General features: G+C 43.9%; 1 protein-coding gene across 1 annotated transcript; it reads left to right on the forward strand.

Moving 5' to 3' along the window:
- Positions 1-1206: 1206 nt before the first annotated feature.
- Positions 1207-25376, forward strand: ELMOD1 (ELMO domain containing 1). Its single transcript, XM_066621790.1, has 10 exons — positions 1207-1357; positions 2978-3006; positions 4069-4166; positions 4513-4642; positions 6890-7023; positions 9420-9488; positions 9752-9775; positions 16792-16842; positions 18060-18193; positions 25204-25376. Exons 1-10 carry the CDS (start codon positions 1213-1215, stop codon positions 25374-25376), a joined length of 987 nt encoding a protein of 328 aa, XP_066477887.1. The 5' UTR covers positions 1207-1212.
- Positions 25377-26959: the final 1583 nt, after the last annotated feature.

Consider the following 26959-nt stretch of genomic DNA (forward strand, 5'->3'; position numbering starts at 1 on the left):
CAGACTCCCAATTTCCATGTTAGGTCCATTCAGACTGGAAACTCCATATTGGCTTCCAGTTGTAAGCCAACTTACACTCTGTAACGGTACACTCCTGTGCCTGAATTGGGTTCCGAGGCTTAACCCTGGCTCCCACCTTCAGGCCAGGAGATTCCAGGTTCAAGCCCTGGAGCCCTGCAACCATGAGGACCCTTAGAGAGGCTGAACCACCTGCTTCCCAGGTACTCTTGTTTACTAAGCATATCCCTACACAGTATTATGTAGTTCATAGCATTGTAGTACAGGTCATCCCTCAATATCCACTGGGGTTCCGTTCCAGAACCTCTAGTGGATTTTTAAAAATCCATGGATGAAAAAACAGTTCAAAAATAGATTTAAAGACCCACTTCTAGGTTTCTTGCCCTCCGATGCTCCTAACAGAATAAGGTTGTGCCTCAACGTTTGCAGAGGTTTGATTCTTGGACTCACTGCTGATACCATAAAATGTGTTAAATAAAAGCAGTTTTAAAAAATTAAAAAGTGCATCCCTTTACAATTGTGGTTTAAAAACAGTTTTTCTTACTGTGGTAGAGAGGCAGTCAGCAATTAGAAATGCCCTGCCTTTGCCTAGCTGAGCTGAAGAATGGAATGATCGCTTGCATGACTGTCTCTCTAGAACAGTAAGAAAAGCAGTTTTTTTAAAAACTCTGATTTTAAAGGGATGGATTTTTCCCCTTCTCCAGGGATCAACACATTCCTTCTCATTTGCAGAGGCCATTCGTGTTGAGTCAAATCCGTGTATAAAAAAGTCAGTGCATAACAAGGTTGGATCTGTAATTAAGTAGGGAGAAAAGTGGGATTTAATTGGAGTAAAAAGAAATATTCTTCGTTTCCCCCCTGTATTTCGTGGGCTGGATTCTCAACTGCATAACCAAATACACTTTGAAGCAGATTATACTCCTTGGAACTAAAACTATCTGGGGTGATTCTTTTCCAAGAATGGTTGGCAGGTTTTTGTTTTCGAAAGAAACGATTTGTTTCAAAAAAAAGGATGCAATGGAAAGTTCTCTCTCCTGTCAGTAGACCCCAGTAGGATGATGAATTTCAAAAGATGGCTTTTTCAAAGGACACCTGCGATAAGAGTGGGAATTTTTTCTAGAGCCTCTCATTGGGAATTTGAGTTCTGCCAAAGAGCTTGTGTTGAATTCTGACTTCAAGGCCTCTTTTGACAGGATGCTTGTCCAGGTGTGCCTGTACTTCTATTGCAAATGCTTGTGGCGCTGCCTGAAATTTGTGGTGAGGAAGCTGACAGGCCGATGTGAGTTGCAAAGAATCTGCTACAGCACAAAGCCTGGAGCTGGCAGAACTATGAAGATTGGTAAGTGATTGCAAAGCTACTCTCTACAGTTGCCTGACAGCCCAGTCCTGTACCTGTTTACTCCGAAGTAAGTTCCATTGAGTTCAATGTGACCTACTTCCAATGAAGTGTGTTTAAGGGTCGCAGTCTTAACTTCTATTCTTTGTCGTAGTTGCTCTGCTCTGTGTATGTCGATGAGTGTTTTATGCAATATGGTTTATTCTTTGGCATTAAAATTAATTCAGGCACTCAATTCATGTTTAAAAATGTTTTCTGGAACAGGAAGCTGCCCTTGCTCCATCACTATGAAATTATTCTACTTTATTGGTGTTATTTATTTTGTTTATATCCTGCTTCTAAATTAAAAATGTCAAAGACCGTACAAAAATTAATGGGCAATAAAGCAAAAGAAAAACTACAATGGTAAAAACTGTAGAATAAAAGCATGGCAGAGCATTAAACACTTATAACAGAGCCAAAAGCCTTCCAGAAAGTAAAAATAATTTCTGTCTGCCTGAAGGATGCAAGTGGAAGCCAGTCTGATCTCCCTGGAGTGGGCGTTCCACAATTGTGGTATTGCCACTGACATGACTGTTTTGTTGACTGCGATTCCTGTTGATAGAGAGCAGGGCAACCGGGCTTGATCTCTGGGGTCAGACAGGTTTATATAAGAACACACATGGCTTCCCATTATATTAATGTATGAACCCTGTATATATTTGAGGGAATTTAGTCTAATTTGTTAGATCAGTGATTTTCAACATTTTTTTCATGTCACACTGGCCTCTATAGTCTTAGGGCCCAATCCTATGGAGTGTGTGCGGGCTGGCATGTACTGTCACAAACATGCTGGTGCTCCACCGGTTCTAGCCCAGCGCTGGCTGGAGCTGTGCTAGCGCTGGTGGAGCACTGGGCTTCACCACTTGGCGGTCGCGTGGACCCCCCAGCAGCGGAGAGGTAGGTGAGGGAGTGGGGGGAGGGAGTGGGACAGAAGGGAGGTGGGACTGGTGGAGCTTCATTCCACCGGATCCAGAGCCTCTGTGTTGGGCAGCCAGCCTTGGGTCGTTGTAGAATTGAGTAGTCCCATTGCGGGGCTACTTGGTTTACCTGGGGAAAGAGGACAAAAGTCCTCCCGAGGAAGAGGCGGCAGCTGCTTGGAGCAATTGGATGCAGCAGTGACCATTTTTGACACTGTTGCAGCCCTGGGCACCGGCCAGCTCAGGATAGGGCTGCTTGCCTCTTGTTGTGTCACATCCTCCTTCCAGGAGACTCTTCTGAGTTCTAACGGGACTGTTTCTAGGACAACTGTCTGTAGTAACAAATTGTCAGAAGAGGAACAGACAATTTGTTATTACAGATAGTTGCCCTAGAAACAGAACCTCAGAACCCGGAAGAGTTTTTCAACAATTTTAACCGCTGTGCTCCAAACTCCGGTGACACACCTGTGGACCATTAGTGGCATACCAATTTTAAATTGCTGTGTTTATATTCTTTCCTCACTCTTTTCTACACTTCTTCTTAGTGATCATACGATTTTAAAAATGCATGCATTAGTTCTATGATATGCTCAGGCTGTGGGTTGTTGTACCGAAAATGCCAAAATCAGATAAAAAATTGTTTCAAAAATATTTTTTTTGACAGAAACATCACTGAGAAGTTCAAAAAATAAGGTGAGTTAAAGGCTGTTTCCTGCGTAGTTCTCTGCACCGTGTTTTCCCAATTCTCTCCTCCTAGTTGTATATTCAGTTAAAGCAACCTTGCAAAATAAGGCTGCAAAAGTTACCAGTCTACTTTGGCAACACTGCTGCCTGCTCTGGCTTGGTGGGGATAGGATTGAGCTTCAGCTGCAAAACGGAACTTTCCCAGTTCAAATCTCACCTCTGCCGTGAACCGTGAGGTTGAGAGTAAGTGGCCTTACACAAACCATGCCTTGTTAGCCTCAACTTTCTCATCTGCAATATGGGGATAATACTACTTACCTAATAGCATTGTAAAGTCAACCTCAGGACTGTATATATTAATGCACAGACAGAAAGCTGAATAGAGTTACTAACCACCCCACCCTAACCTGCGCTGGAACAGGCAGGCCAATTGACCTGCGCTGCATCCAGTGCAGGGTTGGGGCTGGGTGTGGTGCAACTCAGAGTAAGGGAAATCACAGCAGCAGGCCAAATTGGGCTACTCAGATCTGCACCACCTAAAGAGGTTTTTCAACAATTTTCAACCTAAAGAGGTAGTGCAGATCTGAGATGCGCATCGTAAGGTCAGGCCTCCCGGAAGGAGTTTAGGATCCAGCCTAAGTAACAGATCCTGATCCCGCCCCCCTCCCAGGGCCTGGTCCTCCTACCAGCCCACCTCCTTTTCCTATCTCTCTTGCCCTGGTATGCCTGTAGACCACCCTCCCCAGACTCCTGCACCAGCCAAGGCAGGTGGCCCAAACTTACCAGGTGCTTGTTCTCCAGAGGCTAAATTCAGCCTCTGGAAGATTCAGCCTCTGGAGGCTGGCACACACCTGTGCGCCAGCCTGCCTGCTCCGGGCTGGCGCAAGCGACTTGAGCCAACCTAAGCAACCCTTTGGATGGGCCCTAAGTATTACCAGTCTTATTACTTGGTGTGCTACATGTGTAACTAGAAATCAGTCCGGTAGCTCTCAGGAAAGCAAAGTTCAGCCATGTCCATTACATTTTGCTTTTGGTAGAAGAAACTGTTCTTTGTTTAAAATTCTTTTACAGTTGCTCCAGAGTTCAGTAAGCATTCACCCAGATGCTATTGAAAAAACCATAGACTCCATCATGGAACTGAAAAACATCAACCCTGATGTAAACCCACAGTAAGTGTGTGTGCATGTATGTGTATGACATTACTGTTGAGCTTTGTGATCACAAATTGTGCTGGCCCAAATAACTAGTTATGAAATGGGGGCTTCCCTTAGCCAGGCAGAGTTTCTATAAGATGGTTCTTGTTTTTGGCTTACGTTGCAAACTGAAGGTCAATTCATACATTCTGTTTTAATGTGTGCACTCTTAAAACACCCAGTTTTAAGGTGTGCCACACGTTATGGTGAGTGTATATTTTCTCGGTGGAAAAAGATGGAGTCCAGCTCCATACCGAGTTAATGCCACTCATGCAAAAACAATGTTTAACTTGCTGGTGTGTGGTTTGTCTTTTTATTCCAGGCTAGGTGTATCTCTGCAGGCCTGCCTCCTACAGATTGTAGGGTACAGGAATTTGATTGCAGAGGTTGAAAAATTGCGTCGAGAAGCCTATGATTCTGAGGATCCCCAGCATGAAGAAATGCTTCTGAAGGTAAGCTGCTGAGGCAGGTTTCCCAGAAGCTTTTTTATATTGATGGATACTATTAATAAAACAATTCAGTTGCAGTCCCACAAAAGGCTTGACCACACAATTGGTTTGCATTGAGATAACAGCTTGTTAATGCTGATTTGTTTATGTAATCTTGGCCTAGGGCAGGGGTGTCCAGACTTTTTGACAAGAGGGCCGCATCATCTCTCTGACACTGTGTCAGGGGCCAGGGGAAAAAAAGAATTAATGTACATTTCAAATTTGAATAAATTTACATAAATGAATATATTAGAGATAGAACTTATATGAATGAATGAAGGTCTTGCAAAAGCTCAAGGCCCACAAAGTAAGGCCAGCTTTTCCTTTGCTGCTGCTGCTGCATCACAGATGTGAAACAGCAGGCAGTGGAGGAAGCCCTCGTTCCACAGCTGATGAGAGAGGTCCAGTTGGCCATCAAGCTGAGAGTAGTTGAGTCAGGCCAGCGCAGGCTCCAGCAAGTCTCTGGAGGGCCAGAGGCTTATTGGAGACTAGGGGCTCCATGCAGGCCAGATTGGGAGTCTTTGAGGGGCACAAGGTGCCCCAGGGCCAGTGTTTGGGCACAAAGCAAAACTACATGTGATGCAGTAAATACATTATTAGATCCCCCCAGCATTTTTTATTCTTGCTTTAAAGCCCTTGTCAGAACCTCTAAATTTTGGTTATAGTGGGGATGGGGGAGGCATACTGTTTTCCCCAACTTGAATATATGTACCTGTATTTTATTTTATTTTTTTCTGTTGCAAGGCTAATAGCAGTTTCAGGAGGGGCAATTTGGATCAGGAAGATGGTGTGGGGAGAAGAGTTTAACTCACCTCATTCTGTCTTGTTTCCTTAGCTATGGTGTGATGTAAAGTCTGAATGGAGCCAGTGTGCCCATGCAGCTGCTTCAGGTTTTAACTGTGTTCCCCTGCTGGAAAGAGTGTTGCAGCCAGGGCCGTCACTAGAGGGGGTCCATGGTGGGCACTGCTCACCCTGAATCAACAGTTTGCCCACCCTCACATTTATGGGTCTTTGATGTTTCTCCATAATTATCCTATAATGCACACCAATATATATATACACAACATAATTGCCCACCCTGTAAAAATAGTTGCCCACCCACCTCTAGAATCTTGGTTGCAGCCAAAGAGGTAGAACCAAAGTTGGGTGGGAGGAGGGCCATCCAGGAGAAGGGTACTAGGAGCCCAGTGGCTCTCTAAATATTTGAAGTCTGTATGCATGCCGCAAACTAGATTGGTCGGTTTGTCACAAGATGGTACTCTGAAGGGCTTTATACTGTGTCAGGTGGAGGAAAGAGAGGGAGTGGTAGGACACTCAAGGGGAAAGAGGGAGGGAGATGGGATTTGAAACATAGTACTTCCTATGTTAACTTGTGGAACTTGCTGACACAAGATGTGGTGGTAGCCACACTGGTTTAGCTAGCTGGTTTTTGAAAGAGGTTGGGCAAATTTGTGGAGGCCCGTTGGACGGGGCAGTGGCTGATCATTGTGAGAGCTACGTGGAGCCTCTGTGTATAGAAACTGTGTGAGTATCAAATTCAAGCGGTAGACAATGGGGGGCAGATTGCTCTTGCTTTCAAAATCATGATTTTGAGATAGACATATTAGGCTGTTTTCTTGAAATAACAGCTAAAACACGAGTGGTAGAATTATCAACTGGATTACCCTCATACTTTGTATAGTGTATTTTGTGCATATTTATCTAAATAAATCCCAGGCGGTCATTGGCCAGGCTTCTAGCAATCTAGAAAAGGTGCCTAGGAATTGGAATAACTTCATTTCCCTTGCACCTTTTTCTTTAGAAGGTGCTGCTGTCAAGGTTGTGCCACATAAGAAAAGGAAATGCTTTCAAGCCAAAAAAGCATCAGGTTGGTTTAATTATCTTCTGCTGTGGAACCACACAGTGGCTTGCAGCTAAATAAAGTATGCTGGGAGGAAGACGGTTTTTCTAGACAGAATCACCACGTATACAGAACTCCCTATCAAGGTTTTTGCACCATTTCTGTATTAAGTCAAACATGATTTCCCAGCGGCCATATTCAAAATGGTATTGCTTTGGAGAACTCTCTGCCAAATCTTTATTTGGCACATTGCCCCTAGGATACATGCATAACAATGAAGTCGAGGCCCATAGAGAACACATTTCAGAAAAGTGAGTCCGCAAATATCCTGGGTTGTAATTTTCACTGTGACTTCTTTTCTCCTCCGGTAGCTATGGAAGTGCCTGAAACCTGATTCCCCATTGGAAGCTCGGATTTCGAAGCAGTGGTGTGAAATTGGTTTCCAAGGCGATGATCCTAAAACAGACTTTAGGGGAATGGGCCTCCTGGGGTTATATAACTTGTTGTAAGTATATTTTATTTTATAAAGAGTGGCTATAAAGGTATCAATTATGCTTCTGCTAATACATTTCAGGCTTTCCCCAGATTACTGCTATTACTGAAATGCTCCTATCTCAGTTTATTATATGAGAAACACCATTTTTCTTATTATTATTAGTACTACTACTAACTAGGTATTTCAAATTTTTCACAGCAGAGTAATACAATGCTATAACAACAATACAATACAGAGCAATTGGTTGCTACAGTGGCGTAGCTAGCGGGGGGCCGCCCCAGGTACCACCCTTGGGGGGGTGACACCACAAATGCCCTAATATAGCTAACATTGCGGAGATTAGGAGTAACCCCATCATGCCATGTATTAGATGCAGAATTTCCAGCAGAATGCAATGCAAAAAACCGGATTGAAATATCTCCTTTCGATCAAAAGTTATGGCCAAAAAACCAGAAACAAAAAAATGTATGGAACCCTATGGAAAATGAAACTGAGCCATATCGTGTGTTTACTCGTGAGTAGGTGAACTTGCCATAGTTCATCGGAAAGGGCAGGCTGAAAAAAATCCAATGACACCGGAATGGTTCCTATCCAATGAAAGCAGCCCCAAAAAAACACCCAAAATGAAGTCCCTCCCTCTAAGCACACGAATGTATTGAGCCCTATGAAAAGCGAAAGTAAGCCACACGGTCATGTTTACTCGTGAGTAAGCAAATGTGCCTTGATTCCTGGTCAAGTCAGGCAAAGGGGAATGCAAGGCTAGCTTCATGGTCCCAATCTAATGAAAGTGGAGCTCAACAAATGCTCCAGAAGGCAGCGCCCCCCAAAGAATAAAACAGAGGCTTCAGCTGGTAAGGTACATTTTATTTATTTTTAGATTTGTAAAGCCAGTTGGGTCCTGATAGTGCTATGCTTGAAATATAAGAATATACACTGAACTGGGCACTGGGGAGGGCTGAAAATCTCACTGATATTTTTGTGGGGTAGGAGTGTTCTTGCAGGCAGGCTACAGAGAAAATTCACTTGATGGAACAGGGCTGGCTTCCCCTTATTTAATTTGTTTTTCTTTAACTTAATTATTTATAATTACTTATTTTATTGTGCTTGATGATGTCACTTCTAGCCATGACATCACTTCCAGTGGGTCCTGGACAGATTGTCATTCTAAAAAGTGGGTCCCAGTGTTAAAAGTTTGAGAACCACTACCTTAACTCAAAACAGGTCAATTAGACATTCTTGGGGCGGGGGCTGTTCTTGTGTTCCTCCCCTGCAAGCACTTACAGTGGCCCTAACTCTCCCAGAGAGCTTGAGAACCACTGAAATAATGTTTTAATTAATTTTTTACTCATTGGTATGTATTTTGATTTATGAGTTATTTGAATGATTCCATGCTCTGCAAGCCAATTTGGATTTACTAAGAGAAGGGCAGGACAGGAAAAAAAGCAATGCCAGGCCTCCGTATGGCCTTAAAAACAATGCTTGGGATCACACACTCCCACCGGCCCATGCTAGAGGCCCACTTGGGGGGTCTTACCTACCCTCAAACCACCTTCCTCTAGCTGTTTTTCTCTTACTCTTTGAGCCCTGCAAGCAGAGAAGGTAGTTTCAGATAGGAACGTGTAAGTGAAGAAAGAGTTCAGTGCCCATTTCTTACCCTCTACTCCTGCAGACTTAAGTCACCATCATACTTTATTTAGTAGATCTTGGCAATAACCTCATTTTAACACACAATGTCTGCTACTATCACATCTAATTACCAACAGCAGAAGTTGTTGAGCTCTGGAACATAGTTCTTTTACTGCATAAGTCTTGCATGCATGAACTTCCTGACCATGACTCCTTCTTTTTTTACCCCACCTATCCAGTTTGGTGCCACAACAGGCTAAAACCAGGTTTTGTGTAGCAATGTTCGCTTTAACAATATCATACATTCTTACAAAATGTCTTTTGGGTTTAGCTTTGTTTTTAATTGCAATATTGATCTAGCAGTGACATGAAGCGCACACCTTGGGAATGTCATCACTGCATCTGGAGTGTCCTGAATACCAGGGGAAGGTTATGAAAGCTGCCGGGTACAAAAACTGAATCTCTTGATCTTTTGATCATGAGTTTTGAACTTTTGAATCAAAAGTTTAAAACATTTATTAAAATTCAGCAGTATCACAAATGTGTGCAGAGAGGATAACATCCCCCCTCAATTTGAACAAAATGAAATTTAACACCTCGATAGTGTCCTTAGAAAGGCACTCCAGTTTTCATGTAAAGAGCCTAGACCACTTTTTTCGCCTTGAGTTCACTGTTGGGGGTTCAGGTTGGCACCCCTTCAAGGTGTGGTACTTGTGGCAATGTACCCCTCTGCCCCCCTTAGTTACACCACCATGTGAAATGTGTTTTTCTCTTTCCAGATACTTTGCTGAACGTGATGGGGCTGCAGCTCAGCAAATCCTCTCTGACTCCCTTCAACCAAAATATAGGTAACAGCTGAAGTTAGAAATGGTGACAGTTTCTAATGAATGAAATCTTTCTAGAAATAATTTTGCATTCTTTACTGTTTATGTACGAGATGTTCAAAATAACAGAGTTCAAGAGAGTAGTGAGAGAGAGAGAGAAATGACTCAATTTCACATATTCTACATATTTATTTACTGCTAAATACATCCACATTTCTCCATGTTATGTTGATTTTTAAACCTACTTATTTGTTCTTCCTTTCCTTTTTTCATCTTTCACAATGAAGGGAAGTCACTAAAGAGGAGCTAAGGTATTTCTTTGTTGTGTTTGCTTTGTGTGTGCCTTTAAATAACAGACTTTGGAACCAGACGTAACCTGTAATCATAGGGATAGAGGAGAGGTAGGGAGGGGTGGTGCATCTACAGCTTGTATGTATGCTGTAGGGAAGGAAGCTACAGCCCTTCCTTGCAAGCAGACTTACACGAGAGGAAAGACGACATCTCCCATCATCCCTTGGCCTAAGACTAGGTGAACCTCTGGTTCAGCAGGGCTCTTCTGAGGTTCTGTGCTCAAAGCAGTCTTGCACATACATAAATGCTGTTAAAATGACAGGTTTGTGCAAAGCTAGAAGGGCATACAGTATTTCGTATCTTAAACAAGAAGTGATTTTAATTTTTTTTTAAAGCACTAAAGAACATAAGAAAATTTATGGGAACAATCTTGATATTGTCTTAAGATAGTCTCTAGATTCCTTAGATGGAATAAGAGGTCCTGAGGTACAGCAACATATAGTAGGGGTACATTAACCTCATTAGCAGTTCCATCAGGACCTCTTAATATTTGTCAGCCAGAGAAAATACATGTCCTCTTTGTCCCAAGAATTCTACACAAACATTTAGGTGACACCTTTTTCATATCTAAATACCAAGATAGATAGGTGGAATAGATTGAGTCTAGAGCAGGGGTTTCCAAACCCCGGCCCGGGGGCCAGATGCAGCCCACAGCAAGCCTCTTTCCAGCCCGCAGTCAACCTCTTGTCCCCTGAAAGCCTCTGGCCCACTCAACTGAACATGACCAGAACTGTGCTCTGATTGTGTCTAGAGGGTGTTCTGAGGGCCAGAGAGGTGGAATGAATGAGCCCATTCATTCATTTATTCATTCCTCTAAGTTCCATCTCTAATTTATTTCTTTAAATTTTAAATTTAAATTTTTTTTCGGCCCTCCACACGATGCCAGATATTTGATGCGGCCCTCTGGCCAAAAAGTTTGGAGAATTAGTCTAGAGGATGTTCTATAGCAGGGGTGCCCAAACTCCAGCCCTAGGGCCACATGTGGCCCTCGAGGCCTCTCAATGCGGCCCTCAGGGAGCCGCCAGTCTCCAATGAGCCTCTGGCCCTCCAGAGATTTGTTGGAGCCCACACTGGCCAGACACAACTGCTCTCAGCTTGAAGGCAACTGTTTGACCTCTCGCATGAGCTGTGGGATGAGGGCTTCCTCCACTGCTTGTTGTTTCACATCTGTGATGCAGTAGAGGCAGCAAAGGAAAGGCCAGCCTTGCTTTGTGCAAGACCTTTTAATGGTCTTGAGCTATTACAAGACCTTCATTCATTCATATAAGTTCATCTTTAATATATTCATTTTTGTAAATTTATGTAAATTTATTCAAATTTTAAATGTAAATTAATTCTTTTTTCCCCCAGGCCCCCCCCCCCCCCGACACAGTGTCAGAGAGATGATGTGGCCCTCCTGCCAAAGTATCCAAACTGGAAACTGCTGTGTCTCAAAAAAGCCCTTCCTGACCCCAGTGAAGCTTTGCCATTCTACCATGGCACCATGTGTTTTTCAAACAGAACAGGCCATAGATATAGTTTTCTCCCTGTATTTTAAATAATGGGGAAGAAATTCTCCCCAATTTCAGTGTTGTCTCTGCAGACAAGTGCTGAATTGGGGACACAGTCCAAATTCTATCCACCACCTTTGGCAACAATGTAGCCATGCCAACAGGGTCATGTGCTGCATCCAGTGGTAGTGTAAAGTGATCAGGTGACCTGGAAGAAGTAAGGAAAAGTATTTTCTACTTACCTCTGTGCAGGCCTCCAGAAGGCATATGTGTCTCCTCAGACCTACACCTACTATGTAGCTGGTGTAGGTTTGAGGAGAAAAAAGGGGTGGGGTGGATTTGAAAAGAGGATACCATTCTGGCACATGTTCATTACCGCCAGGATCCACTTCCTCCCCACAAAACACAAAACTCCCCCTCCCCACCATGCCTGCCACTAACTTACCACATGCTGCCAGAATGCAAGTTCCTGCAGTGTGAGGCCCACATAGGATTGGGCCCTCAGTGGTGTGGCTCTGAAGTGCAGTGGTGCAGGTCTGATGTCACATGCGCTTCAGGCACAAGGGAAGGAAAGGTAATAATTTCAACAATTTGATACTAGAATACTCCTGGAGATATTTATTATGCAAAAAAATTGGAAAATTACAATCTGAGAGATAAGCTACTTAAGTAGTATTTTTTTCACCTGCGGGGCTAATAGCTGCTTTGGGGTGAGGGATTTAGTGGTAACAGGGCTAGTTCCTCTCCTCCTGCTTCACCAAGTGTTGCTAGTCTGATAATAAAATCAGAACCTCCTGCAGCCACTTTAAAGGAAAAACAGAGTGTTGGGAAATCTAGTTATGAATCCTTGTATCATGTGAACCTCATTGTAGCCAACTGGGAAAGAAAGAAATTAGTATTCTATACTACACCTCCACACATAGTTACTCTATTCAACTTCCATTTACTTCAACAAGACTTAGGCCCCAATCCTATCGAACTTTCCAGCGCCGATGCAGCTGCAATGCAGCCCCAAGCTAAGGGAACGAATGTTTCCTTACCTTGAGGAGGTCTCCATGACTGTCCCCCACCACAGGATACAGCACACAGTCCAGTGGCACAGCTGCATTGGTGCTGGAAAGTTGGATGGGGTTGGGCCCTTAAGAAGCTTGTGGGTAAGATTGTGGCCCTCGCTTTCACCGCCAAGGACTAAATGTATCCATGGTCAATTGTTTTCATTTTTCAATGGGTAGAGGTGTTTGTTTCCAGTGAGTAAGATAGGATTATAGCCTAAGTCTTAGTGAACACAGTGGGCTTACTTCTGAGTAACATAAATAACAAAATATTCAAACAACTCTGTTAATGGGTCTTTCTGCCTACTAAATATGTCAGAAAGGGGGCATGGACAGTCAAGTCTATGTCTTGGATGTACTGAATACCAGGGAAACAAACAAGCAAAAAACAAAACACTTTAGTATAGAGGAGACTAAAGGGACTTTGGGTCTATATGGCAGTTGAGAGGTAGAATTCAAAATTGTGTGTTTTTTTTGCACACCACTGGACAAAACCAAAAATTACAAAGTGTGTGACGCTGTAGATCTCTTATGATTCTTTGTGTGCATTCTTAAAGTCTTCTGGGAGGGGGGAGCTGGCTCATAAATATGCATGCAGTTTTCCATTTGAAAGCATTCACAAGAGAGGAAATGACTGTGTGCATTTCCTAGTGTGCATTTTTGTTTCTGTAGCTGCTAGTGAACCATGGAGTGTGCCCTATTTCATAATACTTGGAGTGGGGTTCATTCTTGGGGGAGGCACTGGGGAGATTAATTAGCAGTGGTGAGATGTATTATCCAAAATGATGATGATGATTTCCCATGCTTTACACGGTCCTGCTCTTGCCCAGAACTTTAATCTATACATCAGTTCTTATAGGGTATCTCATAGAATGACTTCAGGCAAATTCTTAAGATTCCTTTTGGTAGGAAGTACTGATTAAACTCTTGAATAAAAAGTAAAAAAAGAAGACAATGGGATGTAGTGCGTAGAGTGTTGGACTGGACATGGGAGATCTTGAGTCAGATCTTTGGGTACTTGGTGGCTTCAAAGTCAAATACATTCTCAGGCTACCTGATCACACAGAGCTGTTGCGTGAATAAAATAGTATAACCCTGTCATGCTGTCAAGAGCACTTTACAAAAGGACAAGATGGAGATGTGATATTTAAGCAAACTGTGTTTGCTCTTATCATCATTATGGATAAGTATTTGCAACTGTGTGTTAGTCCCTACTGATTTTTCTTTGTGGTGCCTATTTATCAGTGCAAGGCTTCTGCCTTTAGCTGTTTAAGCCAATCCCTGTGTTTTAAAAATGGTTTTGATGATTTCTTTTTAGCCAAAAATGTCTCTCAGTGGCTGACAGTAGCTGTAAAACAGAAAAGCCGTTCAAACTATATTAAGAAATATGGTTGGAAATTTCAGCAGCCACTGTAGTTCTTAGTTCTCAGCCTTATTAGCCTATTGATTTATTTTAGCTTGTATGGGGAAATCAAATGTATCAAATCCAATTGTAACTTTGACTGGGGCCAATTCTGAGCTGCCCAACACCCAGAGGAGCAGTGGCACCAAAATGGCAACCACTATATCCAGTGACCACTGGGAACATGGAGCTCTCTGGGTAAGGGAGCAGGCCCCATAATGGGGCTACTCAACTTCACGTTGGCTATTTAGCCAGCAGAGTAAAGTGACTTTGTGTCGGGCCAGGAGGCCTGATGCAGAGGTCTGGATCCGATGGAGCAAAGCTCCGCCGGTCCAGCCCCACTCCCTTCCCCCACCCTCCCCCGCCCTGGTATGCCTCCCCCCATCCCCACTCACCTCTCCACTGCCCAAAGTAGAGCTACAGGCAGTATGCAATGGGCCTCCTGCCAGCATTGGTTCAGCATGTAGTAGCACTGACCGTGCGCCTGCACTGTCCCGGTGGTGAGTGTCACAGGCGTGCCCTATGGCACTTTTGTGGCACTTAGCGCCAGCAGAGGTCCAGCACTGGCCTGATAGGATCAATACAAATAATAATAATACAGGTATTTCTATACCACCTTTCTTGGTCCTCAAATTTCTCCTTAGACTTTATTCAAGGCGGTTTACATAGGCAGGCAAATTTAAATCCCCGTAGGGATTTTTACAATTTGAAAGAAGGTTTCTATCTTTCAAGAAACCACAACATTCAGATGTTTCTTTCTTGATCTGGCCTCCATCCTGGCCTCCATCCTCCCACGCTCAGAGCAGATGGAATAGCTCAGCTCGGCTTCTCAGCTGCTTCAAGGTCGCACGGTGCGGGTGGCCTCGAACTGGCGACCTTCGGATGTTATCTTCAGGCAAATGGAGGCTCAACCCTCTAGACCAGACCTCCTGCCCTAAGTCAAGTCCTAAGTTCTTCTTGTGAAGAGTGTAGAAAAAAGTTCACTGCCTGGCTTTTTGTCATGGACAGTCATCCTGCATAATCTACTTAAAGTAGAAGAAAAACAAGTAAAAATTAACCCCTTAAACATTATTTAAAAATAAATGTGATAAAATGTAATAATTGTCATTTTAAAAAGAAACTATTGAAAGAAAGAAAAATGACTCGGCCTGGAAGATAAAACGGTTCTGTTGCTCACTGACTGTTTTTCTGGTGAAAATGACCCTTAAGCCTTTGAAGAGGTGATGTGGGTGTAATTAGGGATGAAGTGCAACCTCCTTTATAATAGCTGTACTGAACAGTTTCAGCTGAGCGCTGAACAGAAAATGGCTTTTCTGTTTTACAATTATTGTCAGCATCCTCATTTCCTCAGTGCTAATGAGCTATGTGTGGGGAGATGTAGGAGGGAGCATCTGCCTTGTGTCTACCCCCACCCAGAATAAAATGTATGTGCAGAGTTGACACATGTTGTAGTTGTACATGTATGGCACTGTGACTTGCGATCTGTCTGCTTCCTTTTTTCAGTAGGTATGAATCACTATATGTGGCCTGTACGCATTCAAGCTACAGCCTGTGAACATAGGATCAAATGGATGGACTATGTATGGTGGGGAGGTCAAGCATTCCCCCTGCTCATTTAGCGTCCCCTCCCCCATTAATCTAGTTATAGTAGAACTAGATCTAATAGGTACAAATGGAAAGAGAAGAGATTCCAGTTGGACATTTTGCTGAGGGAGGTGATGGAATCTCCTCACTGGAGATTTTCAAGCAGAGGCTCAACCTGTTGGAGATTCTCTAGGAGGATTTCCTGCTACAGGCAGGGTTTGGACTAGATGACCTTGGACTAGATGACCTTGAAAGTCTCTTCCGGCTTTATGATTCTATCGATTTTCTATGATTCCGGCTTTATGATTCTATGATTTTCGTCACTTGCTACTCACAGGATGTCTGTGTCAAGCTGTGTGACACAGAATGCCATTATGTCAGAATGCCAGATGCAGGGGAGGCCTGTGCAGAATGCCTATGCAGATGCCAGATGCAGAATGCCTATGCAGGGGGGGCACCAGGATGAGGTCTCTTGTTATCTGGGGTGCTCCCTGGGGCATTTGGTGTGCCCATGGGGCATGGTGTGCTCCCATGGTGTGCTCCCTGGGGCATTTGGTGGGCCGCCGTGAGATACAGGAAGCTGGACTAGATGGGCCTATGGCCTGATCCAGTGGGGCTGGTCTTATGTTCTTATGTTTTCATGTGTGGAAATAGATTACCCCAATGGTTCTCAAACATCTTAGAGGCCCTAGGCTGCTTCCTGGTTTATAAATGCCAGTGGGTATGGCTATAATGATGATTGGCAGCAGCGCTTCCCTCCCCCAGTAGCAGCTTGTTTAACCCTTGATACACATAGCCTATACACACTTGCCCTGTCAGTTTCGCAAACCAGAAAAAAGTGGGTCACGATCCATTGGTGGGTCCTGAACCCACAGTTTGAGAACCACTGGATTATCCAACACCTGCAAGTTTCTGCATAAAAGCATATTATACTCCTTTCTATCTCCTCTCTCCAGTAGTGCCTGCTTTGTTTCTCAGGCTTGTTTCAAACAATTCATGTCATATCTGTCTTGGAGAATACCAAAAGCTACAGCAAATTGTGCTCAGAAGTGAAAGAAAAAGAGAGCTGCAGAGCAATTCTTCTGTTTCCCCCACCCCCCAGCAAAACAGAATTGGCCTGTCTTTTTTTTTATTATTTAAAGGCTGCCTGGAGAACAAATCAACCTTGACAGAGAGAATGCCAACATCAAAGGTTCTTTGTAGATCATGCTGATGAGTGTATTATGGTGATCCTGATTTGAAAAAAAACAAACAAGAAAGTTAAACTAGCTTCAAAGGTTTTGTATTCACTTGGGTTAAAATGACTGCCAACGCCCCCCATCCCAGCATTCCAGTTACACATATACCAGTAAAATGTAACTAAATAAATTGATCTTGTCTGGGTAATTATTGGTTACAAAAAGAGTGATTGAAATTTGCACAGCAACATCTTGATTTTGATTTTTCAGCAAATTCAGCAAGGCTGAGTGGGAAAAGAAAAAGTTTGACAAAGCTATTGGGTAAGTGAAAATTTGGAAGCAGAAATATAGTGCAGATTTTGTTTGTTCATTGATAATGTCATCTTCTTTCCCAAGGGCTAATAGAATAGATTTTTTTTTCTGTTTCAAACTGATTGCAATATTTCAGTTTCAAACCACTTGATTCTTATGGGTTCATTGTGGCTGCAGTGATTTAAACCAGAATTTGCAGTGGCAAACCTTGCAAGGAATTTAGTGTATCCATCACTCATCAGGGTTAGCAGATTCTGGGCACAATTCTAACCAGGTCTACTCAGACGTAAGTTCTATTTTGTTCAGTGGGGCTTACTCTCAGGAAAGTGTGGTTAGGATTGCAGCCTCTGGCTCATAAATTCACATGCCTTCATATGAAGAGAGAAATAATCCTTTTTAAACATTTGACTGGTTGTTTTGTGTTGGTTTCAGCTGGGGGTGGGAACTGGATGTTTATAACATTGCTATGGTGGTGGGCAACCTTCAGTCTCGAAAGACTATGGTATAAGCCTACAGCACCCAGTATTCCCAGGTGGTCTCCCATCCAAGTACTAACCAGGCCTCACATAACACCAGAACCAGGGGACATCCACTAAAATTGAGTGTTGGGAGAATTAGAACATACAAAAGAAAATATTTCTTTACTCAGCGTGTGGTTGGTCTGTAGAACTCCTTGCCAAAGGATGTGGTGATGGTGTCTAGCCTGGACGCCTTTAAAAGGGGATTGGACAAGTTTCTGGAGGAAAAATCCATTACGGGGTACAAGCCACGATGTGTATGCGCAACCTCCTGATTTTAGAAATGGGTTATAGAATGCCAGATGCAAGGGAGGGCACCAGGATGCAGGTCTCTTGTTATCTGGTGTGCTCCCTGGGGCATTTGGTGAGCCACTGTGAGATACAGGAAGCTGGACTAGATGGGCCTATGGCCTGATCCAGTGGGGCTGTTCTTATGCTCTTATGTTCTTATGCCTGACCCTGCTTAGCTTCTGAAATCAGACAAGATCAGGCATGTGCAGGATAACATCGCTATGAATTTAAAATAGTCTTTTAAAGTGATGGAGGCTGCAATCGTATCCACACTCACCTGGGAGTAAGCCTTATTGATTATAATGTGACTTACTTCTCAGTAGGCATGCATAGGATTGGGCTCGGGGTCACTTTAACAGACAGGATGATGCCCATTAGCTGGCATTGCTTTTAATCTCTGCTTCATGTTTTTTGCAGCTATTCTTTTGCTATCGTTGGCATAAACATCACTGATCTTGCATATAACCTGCTTGTGAGTGGTGCCCTGAAGACACACTTCTACAATGTTGCTCCAGAGGCTCCCACGTTATCTCACTTCCAGCAGACATTCTGTAAGTGTATGTGTGAGACTGTCAATATTTTTCTTTACTGTGCTGCTATTGTTCTTCCTTAAGATCTCTGCAGCTGATCAGTTATGCAAAGCACAGCCCATGCCCTATTGCTCAGTTACAGCCTTATCTTAATTCTTGACTTTTGTTCCAGGATGGCCAACTTGCAGCAAAAATTTGTACTTAGATTCATGTTGTGGGACAACGAATAATCTCAGACCAAAGAAACTCTTCCCCATTTTCCAATGCAAATATTGACTGTCTCCGGAACAACTGTACAGTTACTAGAATCCTGGCTGCAAAACTGCTGTAGCAAATTAGTAGCTATCTTTCCATACCATTTCATCCCTTTCTGATCCAATCTTGAATCAACCCTGAGCCAAATCCTCATATTTTCAAAGGATATAGCACCTTCCCAAAAACACAATATTCCTTTTTCCTATGTATGTTCCTATGTATGTTGTATGAGCAGTTCTAGACAACCCATTCTGAAGCTACTGGGAAAATGTTGGCAGAATAATTGTATATCGTGGAAAGTTTAAATTTTTAAATTCTCACTTCAAACTTCTCCACTTTTCCCCATGAAAAGGTTAGATCAAAGCAAGGAACTTGGTGTGCACGAAATGGCTACAGACAATTTAAAAAGAACAATTTCCAAAGCTCATTAGATATAGTTTTTGAATTGGTTGTATTTGCTATTATCAGATGTTTTTCAAATCTTGAAATTTTGACGATTCTAGCCTCAGAAATCACAACATTGAACGTTGGTTTCTCGTTTGCCAGTTCCAAACCACATCCACCAGGTGGCAGCATTCTGTTTCCCCCACTAACAATCGCTCATTTTAAAAATTTCTTCTTTGTATTTCCCCAATAATGGAATCCTATGCACATTTACTCAGATGTAAGTCTCACTATGTTCAGTTGGGCTTGGTTTCTAGTAAACAAACAAAGGATTGCAGCCCTCTTCTGTTTATTCCTCCTCTTCTGTTTATTCCACTTATTATTATTCTCACTCTGTGTGTATATATGCTGGTATTATTCACATTGTTTTTCTCCTGTACTTCGTGGTTTTTGACTTGTAAGTCACCCTGGAAATATTTTTATAAAACAAGCATCTAACATCATAAAATAGTTGTTTTTGGCATCCTTCAGTCTGGGAAGACTATGGTATCGCACTCTGAATAGTGGTCTGGAACAAAGTGTCTTTTCCAGTGCACGAAGCCTGGGTAAAGTAGATATGGAGGATAGACTGTTACCCATGCAGCAAATCCCCCCTCTCCATGTCACTGAAATGGTCCAATGGAAAGGCAGAAGCCAATACGGTTGGTTCCAGTGGCGTCGCAGGAGTTGCCAGAACGTGACTGTGTTCAGCCATGAACTGCCTCAGGGACTCCGGCTCTGGATTTTGCCTCGAGGTTGACTCCTGAAGCCTTTTCCATAACTGGATGTAGCCACAAGGCAGTGGAGGTTTGGGATCAGAGTTTTCCTTCTCTCAGATGAGCTGCCTTCCCAGGCTAATGAGTCCCATCTACCAGGTGGCTGTTTAGTCGCCTCTTACGACAAGTACAGCCAAACTGTGGGCCTGTTCTTATCCCCAGCCCCCAGGGGATATCAAAAAGTAAATGCTAAATAAATGCATGGTCCTGGTTGTACACATAGGGGGCAAGTGCAGTACAGGGGGGCCTGTATCAGTGAATCCCGTGTATCCTGTATCTGTGGATTCAGTTAATTGTGGGTCGGATCTGTGCCCCCCACACCCCCTCTGGAGACAAGGGGAGCTCTTCTTTCGTCACCTCCAAAGGCTTTTCTGAGACCTGCAAAGGTCACCCACATCCGCCCGCAACCTCTGCAGTCTTCAGAATGGCTGTTTGGGCCAAAAAACGCAATTTCAAGTTTCCTCAGGAAACCAAAAGTGATGTTTTTATGCCTTATAAGGCATTCTGTGACCTGGGGAAGCCCCTGGAGGGGGGAGGTGGAATGAGAGAGGGGAGGGGGTGAAGCTAGGTGGGAAGGGGGCAGAATGGGAGGCAGGAAGGCTGTAGGATCGGTGAATCTGGCAGCAATGACACTTGCTGGATCCTATCCCCTCCATGGGCAATTTTGTCATTGTAATTGCTGGTGCAGGTCTGAGGAGACCCATTGCAAAGTGGGAAGCTTGCAGAGGTGTAAGGGGATTTAAATGCCCTTTCCCCTCCTAAGCCTCTCAATCCACTCCCCCTTCCCCCGACTGAATACAGCGCACCCATTTTGGTGCAGCTGCATCAGCAGGTGGGGGGACGATAGGATTGGGCTTGAAGATGTGCTTTTGATCAGTAGGAAAGCTGATCCATAATTGGGTGTCCAGCCTGTTTTGGGTAGGGTGGTTGTCCTCTGCAGAATCAGGTTCACAGCTTGGTAGTGCTTCTGGTTTCAGTCTTGCTCCTTGGGCAGTCAGAATCTTGGGCTATGGCAAGTGGTCAAAGGTGCTTTTCACAGTTGTGCAAAACTTCATGGAGAGGGCAGCTGTGTCCACTCTCACACATCCTGTGGTCACATTATGGTTAGGCTGTGATAATATATTTTATGTAGGGTTGCCTTGGAATCATGTTTGGTGCAGAATGCTGATGGGGATCACTGTTTGGAGCATATAGTTCTGATATTTGCCCTGATTGATTCTTGGCTTGTTTCCACTGCTAAAGTTCTAAATGGTGTGGGAAGGGGGTATTTAAAGAACCATGTGCACCCAATGATTCTGCCTGCCCATTGACATATTTGGAAGAGGCCCTGCTCAATGCCCCAACATCATCAGAAGTGCATCTGGTGAGTGCTGAGAATGAGACTTTTTGGTTCACATTGCCCAGACTCTGTATCTCTCTATCTCAGGAGATTCACCCAGCTCCTTCACTACAAACCTTTTGGAAGCTGGTGAAGTCTTATTCCAACAGGCTTTCAGTGTTGGACGACCAGCTTCCCTTGACTGGACTGCTGCTTGTCTCTGTGGTCGATGGTATTTTTCTTCTGCTTTTGGGTTGCTTAACTTTTTACTATGTGTAATGTTTTAAATTTTTATTCTACAAACATGGCCTGGAAATCTACACTGACTGCAGCCAAGGATTGCCTGATTCAAAGACAGTTCAGTTAGCATCAGCTAATAGTTGTAGATACTGTCTTCAGAATATTTGCACTTCTTTCTTTCTATAAACCCATTTGTGAGTCACATAAACCGAGTGTGACTCAATCAAGTAGTCAGATTACCTACAGGAGGCTCACACAAGTCTTTACGGCTGATTGACAGAAGCCTCCTGTTGGAAGGCTTTGGTCTGATGTCAGGGGGTTAGGGTTGGGTAAAAGAAATGTCTCAGTGAAAGCTGTCCCCAGGGAAGAATTCCAATCCTGTTTGCTAGAGCTTAATCCTCCACTCAGGATAGGAAATAGATGTCAGTCAGAGAACTGGGCTCCCATTCTGCAGCCCTCTCCAAGACGTTGCTACTTGGGAAGGAGATGTCTCATTTCATACCCCCTTCCCTTGTTCATTTTGGGGCCATCCCCAACTCCATAAGTACATAATATTTACGTAGTACCTCCGCTCACAGCACAGCTATGTAATTGTTCCTCAGTCTCTTCTAACTCAGTGCAGTTAAGGAAGGAATGTGTAGAAGCAACACATTTTAGATGATGGTGAAAAGAAAAAATGCCCCCAGGCCATGAATCTGAGTTGCAATGCTCAGTGAGCTTTCACTTCAGGGGAAGAATGATAGTTGGGCTAATTTGACCTTGCAATTATTAGGTCAGATTCTGCCTGTGTCCGCATCCATCTGAGCCACCGTTCTCTGTGCAGAAGCAGCTTTTCTGACGCTCTGAGCAATGCAATAAATTGGACTATGACTCCCTATTTATCTGAAGCACTAGCGAGTGTTCAGAGAGGAAGCACGGTTTCTAAATGGATTGCACACAGTTTTAATTTAAAAGAATAGAATAGAGCACCTTCCCAGAAACACAGAATTCCTTTTTCCTATGTATGTTTCGATTTGGATGAGCAGTTTTGGACACCCCGTTCTGAAGCTACTGGGAAAACGTTGGCAGAAAAATTGTATATCTTTAAATTTGCCAGTTACTTCTTTGGGCATTTTGATTGTATCATAATGGGCGTTGCACTAAAATCTGAGACTACCAAGTATCTGCTCACTCCAGAGGGGTGTATGATTGCACCCTACTGTGTGCACCCCACTGTTTTTTAACCAGTCGCCTCAAAAGCTGTCTCTGAACAGCTGCTTTTTAGACCTCCTCCAATGAGTGATTTGGAGACGTTGTCCAAAAGTCATGTTAATTCAGTGGCGTAGCTACAGGGGTGGCGGCCAGTACGTATTGCAGTTGTGAGCGGCCCCTCCCAGTTGCCGTCGGAGCCATTCTGGGCAGCATTCTGGCTCTGACGGCGGAGCCACTTACACCACGCATTCTAGTACCTGCAGTACTTATCACTTACTGCCATCCATGTAGCTACGCCATGTTTTACAGATGCAGTTGCTGGTGGGTAAGCTTCTTTAGTAAAGTTCGTGAGGGTGGGTTCCTTTGGCAACAGTTTTGACTCTCAGCCTGTGTATCTGAAAGTTGATTTGCAGCAACAGGGTTGAGTACTGTGATGTCATGGTCGTTTTCCTCCCACACGGTGTTTTATTACATAACTGTTTCTCAAGCTAATTAAGTAGTCATTGTAAATGTTTGATCTTCTGAGTCCTGTCCTAAAACCTCAACTGCTGTTTAAGAGTTTCAAAAGGTTCCTAAGAAGTTAGAAAATGGTGGAGAGGTCTCATGTTGTTGTTTTTTCTGGTGATGGCTTGTGAGGCTGAGGTCTCCAGTATGTGGCACTTTCTCACTTATAAGAGGTTTACCACTCATTTTGTTGGAGGCAGTTTGAAGCATATGCTCATTTGTATACATAGTCCTGCTCCTGCTATTGAGGTGAATGGGGAGGCCTGTATACACAAGAGCTCTGGGTGTGCATTGCAACATCTGCAGGCCTCTGAATGAGGGAAAGTGACTTTAAAGTGCAGTGACCGAGTAACATGACTCTATGGATCTTTTGATAAACCAGATGAAAACGGGTAATACCGGGCGACTCCGTTGGGGTTTCGTTCCAGGAACTCCCGCGGATACTAAAATCTGTGCATGTTTGAATCAGCTGATTTGGACTACTTGGACTATCTGAACGTAACCAGAACAAGGCCACGTGTTGCCTCTGTGGGCCTCAGAATGCTCCCGGAGGCGTTTAAAGTGAATTTCTGGTTTTCAATTAAGACCAGAAGTTCAATTTAAAAGCTTCTGGGCAGCATTCTAAGGCCTGCAGAGGCAACACAAGACTGCCCACTACCTCTGCAGCCTGAGAAGCAACCAGAACAAGGTTCCAGTCACGTCTAGGAAGTCTTCAGTGGGGTCTAATCACAGGTTCAGAACCTGCAGATGATTAAACCTGCAGGTTCCGAATCCACAGTGGCTAATAGTGGGAGCTGTGGACCTTGGATATTAATTTCCTGAATCACTTTAGGCAAGCTGCTTTTCTCTCAACTTTCCCATCTGCAGTATGGGTCCAATATATCTTGGCCTTCTGCCCTGAGCTGTTGTAAGGATTATTGAAAGAATATGTGTAAATTGAACAGATGAAAGTTGTTCTACAAATGCAAAAATTTGTGAACCAAACTAATTTGCCAGAATCCTTTTATTTTAGGCTGACAGCCCAGATGTGTGAAATTGAATGGTGCTGGGAGGGAGAAAGAATTGGTAAATGCCTTGGTATGTTTTGTGTTCATAAATCAACGTGGGAGTCTGTTTACCTTCTCTTCCTGAACGGCTTTGCCATTCTTGGTAGGGTAAGATGGTAGTACAGAGCAGAGGAGATGGTAATATTCTGGAAGTCAGAGTGCCATGAGAAGAAAAATGTTGGAAATTGCTGTCATAGTGTAATGTCCATGGCGGGCAGAGACCCCGCCCCTTGGTGTGCGACCGAGCGCGGGGGGCTTACCCTGTCGATGAAGGGCGGTTGTCGACGGAAAAAAGGACGGGAGGCAGACACAGCTGTTTTGCACAGGCGGTTTACTTGAGTCAGCCGTTTGACATTCCTGGGGCCTGTTACGTCACAGGCCCTTTTGGCTTACACAGTCTTGTGTCGTTTTTGCACGGTCGGATTGTACCCCGACTGGTGTATGTTCGGAGCTCCCCGGCTGGTGCCTGTTGCCCCGGGATATGGGTTCCCAGGAGGTCAGTTGCCCGCAGTGCTGGTGTTCGGGGTCAGCCCAGGTGTCCTCAGGAGGGCCCCAGGTACCTCAGTGTTTGGACCTTGCTCAGCTGGCCACCGTTGGGGAGAGTTAGCTGGCAGTCCCCCGGCCTTTAGTCTTGCTTCTCCTGAGGTCACCCCAGGGGCCCAGGCGGGTCCCGGATCTGGAAGCTCCCAGTCCCAGCGCGCGCTCTCTCTCTCTCTCTCTCTCTCTCAAGGGCTGAGGTAGTCAAGTTCCCTTTTGGGTCATGGACCAGTAAAATAAGGCCAGGGTTGCTACCCCTTCTGGCCTTCCCTCCGGCACTGCTGCTGTCTGGGGAGGAGCGCCCTCTCCCCAGGCTGCCTAGGCCCCTTATGAAACCAGCCTCTGGCTTGGCCGACCCCACCCTTTCCAGCCACATGGCTGTTTGCTGCTCCCAGGAGGCCTTGGGCTCTACTCCCAGGGAGATGTCCTGCCTCGGGTCCCAGTCCTGACTGTACTTGTTTCTTACCCCCGAGGAGGCCCCTACCCATGAGGAGACCCCCTACTCCTGAGGAACTCCTGGCCACCGTGGCTGGGCCCAGGTGACACATAGATAATGTACTGAAACATGGGACTATTTAAATTACAAGTAATTTGGTTTTACAATGAAAGCATCCATCAGAGTTTCAGCACTGAAATTTGTAGAGACCGAACTGGAGTTCTGAGGGTTGCTGTATAGTCGCCAAAGGGGATCATGTTTGCCTGTATTCCAACCCTCGGTCTTTGGTGTTTTCATCCTCTTAGGCTATTTGATGCATGAATTCCATAAATTCTGGATTGAAGAGGATCCCCTGGACATCATGGAGTTTAACCGCATACGAGAGAAGTTCCACAAGCGGATCATCAAGCAGCTCCAGAATCTGGATATGGCCCTGTGTCCTCACTTTGCTGCCTCAGAAAGCCTCATCAACCTGTAGCTGTTAACCTGGTTTGGTTTGAAAGCACTGCCTCATTCTTGTGTTAGGCCACCTTCTAGAGATAAATCGCTAATGTATTGAATGACCATCGCGATTGTATGCATGCTTCCTGGTGCAGTATTCATCTCTTTCCTTCTTCCCTCACACTTTGCTCCTTTTGAGGGGTTTTGTCATAAAAATAAGAGTGCTCATATTGCGGCATTTTGCAGTGTTAAACATTCTGAATTGATGTCCTATATGAAGAAGTTTTTCTATTTTTTTAGACTCTTATCCCCACCCCATAATTCAGCAGCAGTTAAAGAATTGTATTTCTCTAGCTGTGGGGTGTGTTTTTGATTGTTGTTGTTTTTTTTAATATGTGGAAGATTTTGGTTGAAAAATTGTATTGTGGAAGTCTTTTAACTTATTGATTTTGTTTATAATGATTTCTGTTTTTAATGGGCATGGACCAGTCACAGTTAAGTGCTTCCAGATTCCAATGATCTGAATGTGTGCTTAAATCTACACAGTTACTGGGACTTTGGCTGGTTCTTGCTTTAAGTTTGTATATTATTTAGAAGATGATGTGTGTAACTTGAGCCTGTTGCAGGCAGAATATATTAAAAGTAGAGATTGTTTTTCCCATGCAACCATGCATGCTTCATGGAAAAAAAATTAATGAGGTTTACGATGCAGAAGTGGGAATAACTGTTTAAAATATGCACAGAATTGATAATGAGGCTAAGTTGACAGCATGGAAAACTGACTGCTGAGTGACTTTGAGAACATTGATTGCATTGATAGCAAAGACCAAAAATGCACCATTGAAATTAACCAAGAATTGAGGCTTTATCTTCCAAGGAAATCACATTGGGATATAACCACCTTACGTAAACCAGAGGTGTCAAACTCATTTAATACAGCATCGAATAGCATTCATGATGGGTCGAATAGCATTCATGATGTCTGCTGAGGGCCGAAAGTGATGACATTAAGCAGGAAGCGATGTCATGAAGCAGGTCATGACCAGAAATAATCCCCTTTTCTCACTTAGGAACTCATTAGATGCAAATGACAGAACAGAAAATACGCAAATCTTGATATTTTCAAGATATGGGAGAGCCCAATTATCATGCAGGCAAACCTTCCAGCAGTGACATCTCAGCACAACTCAGCAGCTGAGAGCAGCTGATGGTGATACTGGGAGAGCCCAAGAGCAGGGTAAAAATGGCAGGATAAAGAGCTTCCAAGGGCCTCTTCTAGCCAGCGGGCCTTACATTTGACACTCCTGACGCAGGCGATAGTTAAATTGAATTGCAGCCCTTTGAAAATGCAGGGTTAATGTTTCTCATTTCCTCATGTCCAAATGCAATGTGAATTGGGTGTGTGTGAGTCTGATTGCTTTAGGAGGATAGTTAATAAATAAATCTATTTTCATTGTTTTTGAAGCATTGGATTTTGGACTTTGCATTGTTAGCTCAGTTCCCAGCTTGAAGGATTTGAGAAATAAATAACTGTGAAGGCATCATTAAAACAAAGATATGAGGCACAGTAGTGTCCTGAAAACAAACATTCATAGTTCATGCCGAACATTTCTCATATAA

This window comes from Tiliqua scincoides, chromosome 3 (assembly GCF_035046505.1).
Source record: "Tiliqua scincoides isolate rTilSci1 chromosome 3, rTilSci1.hap2, whole genome shotgun sequence".
NCBI classification, from domain to species: Eukaryota; Metazoa; Chordata; class Lepidosauria; order Squamata; family Scincidae; genus Tiliqua; species Tiliqua scincoides.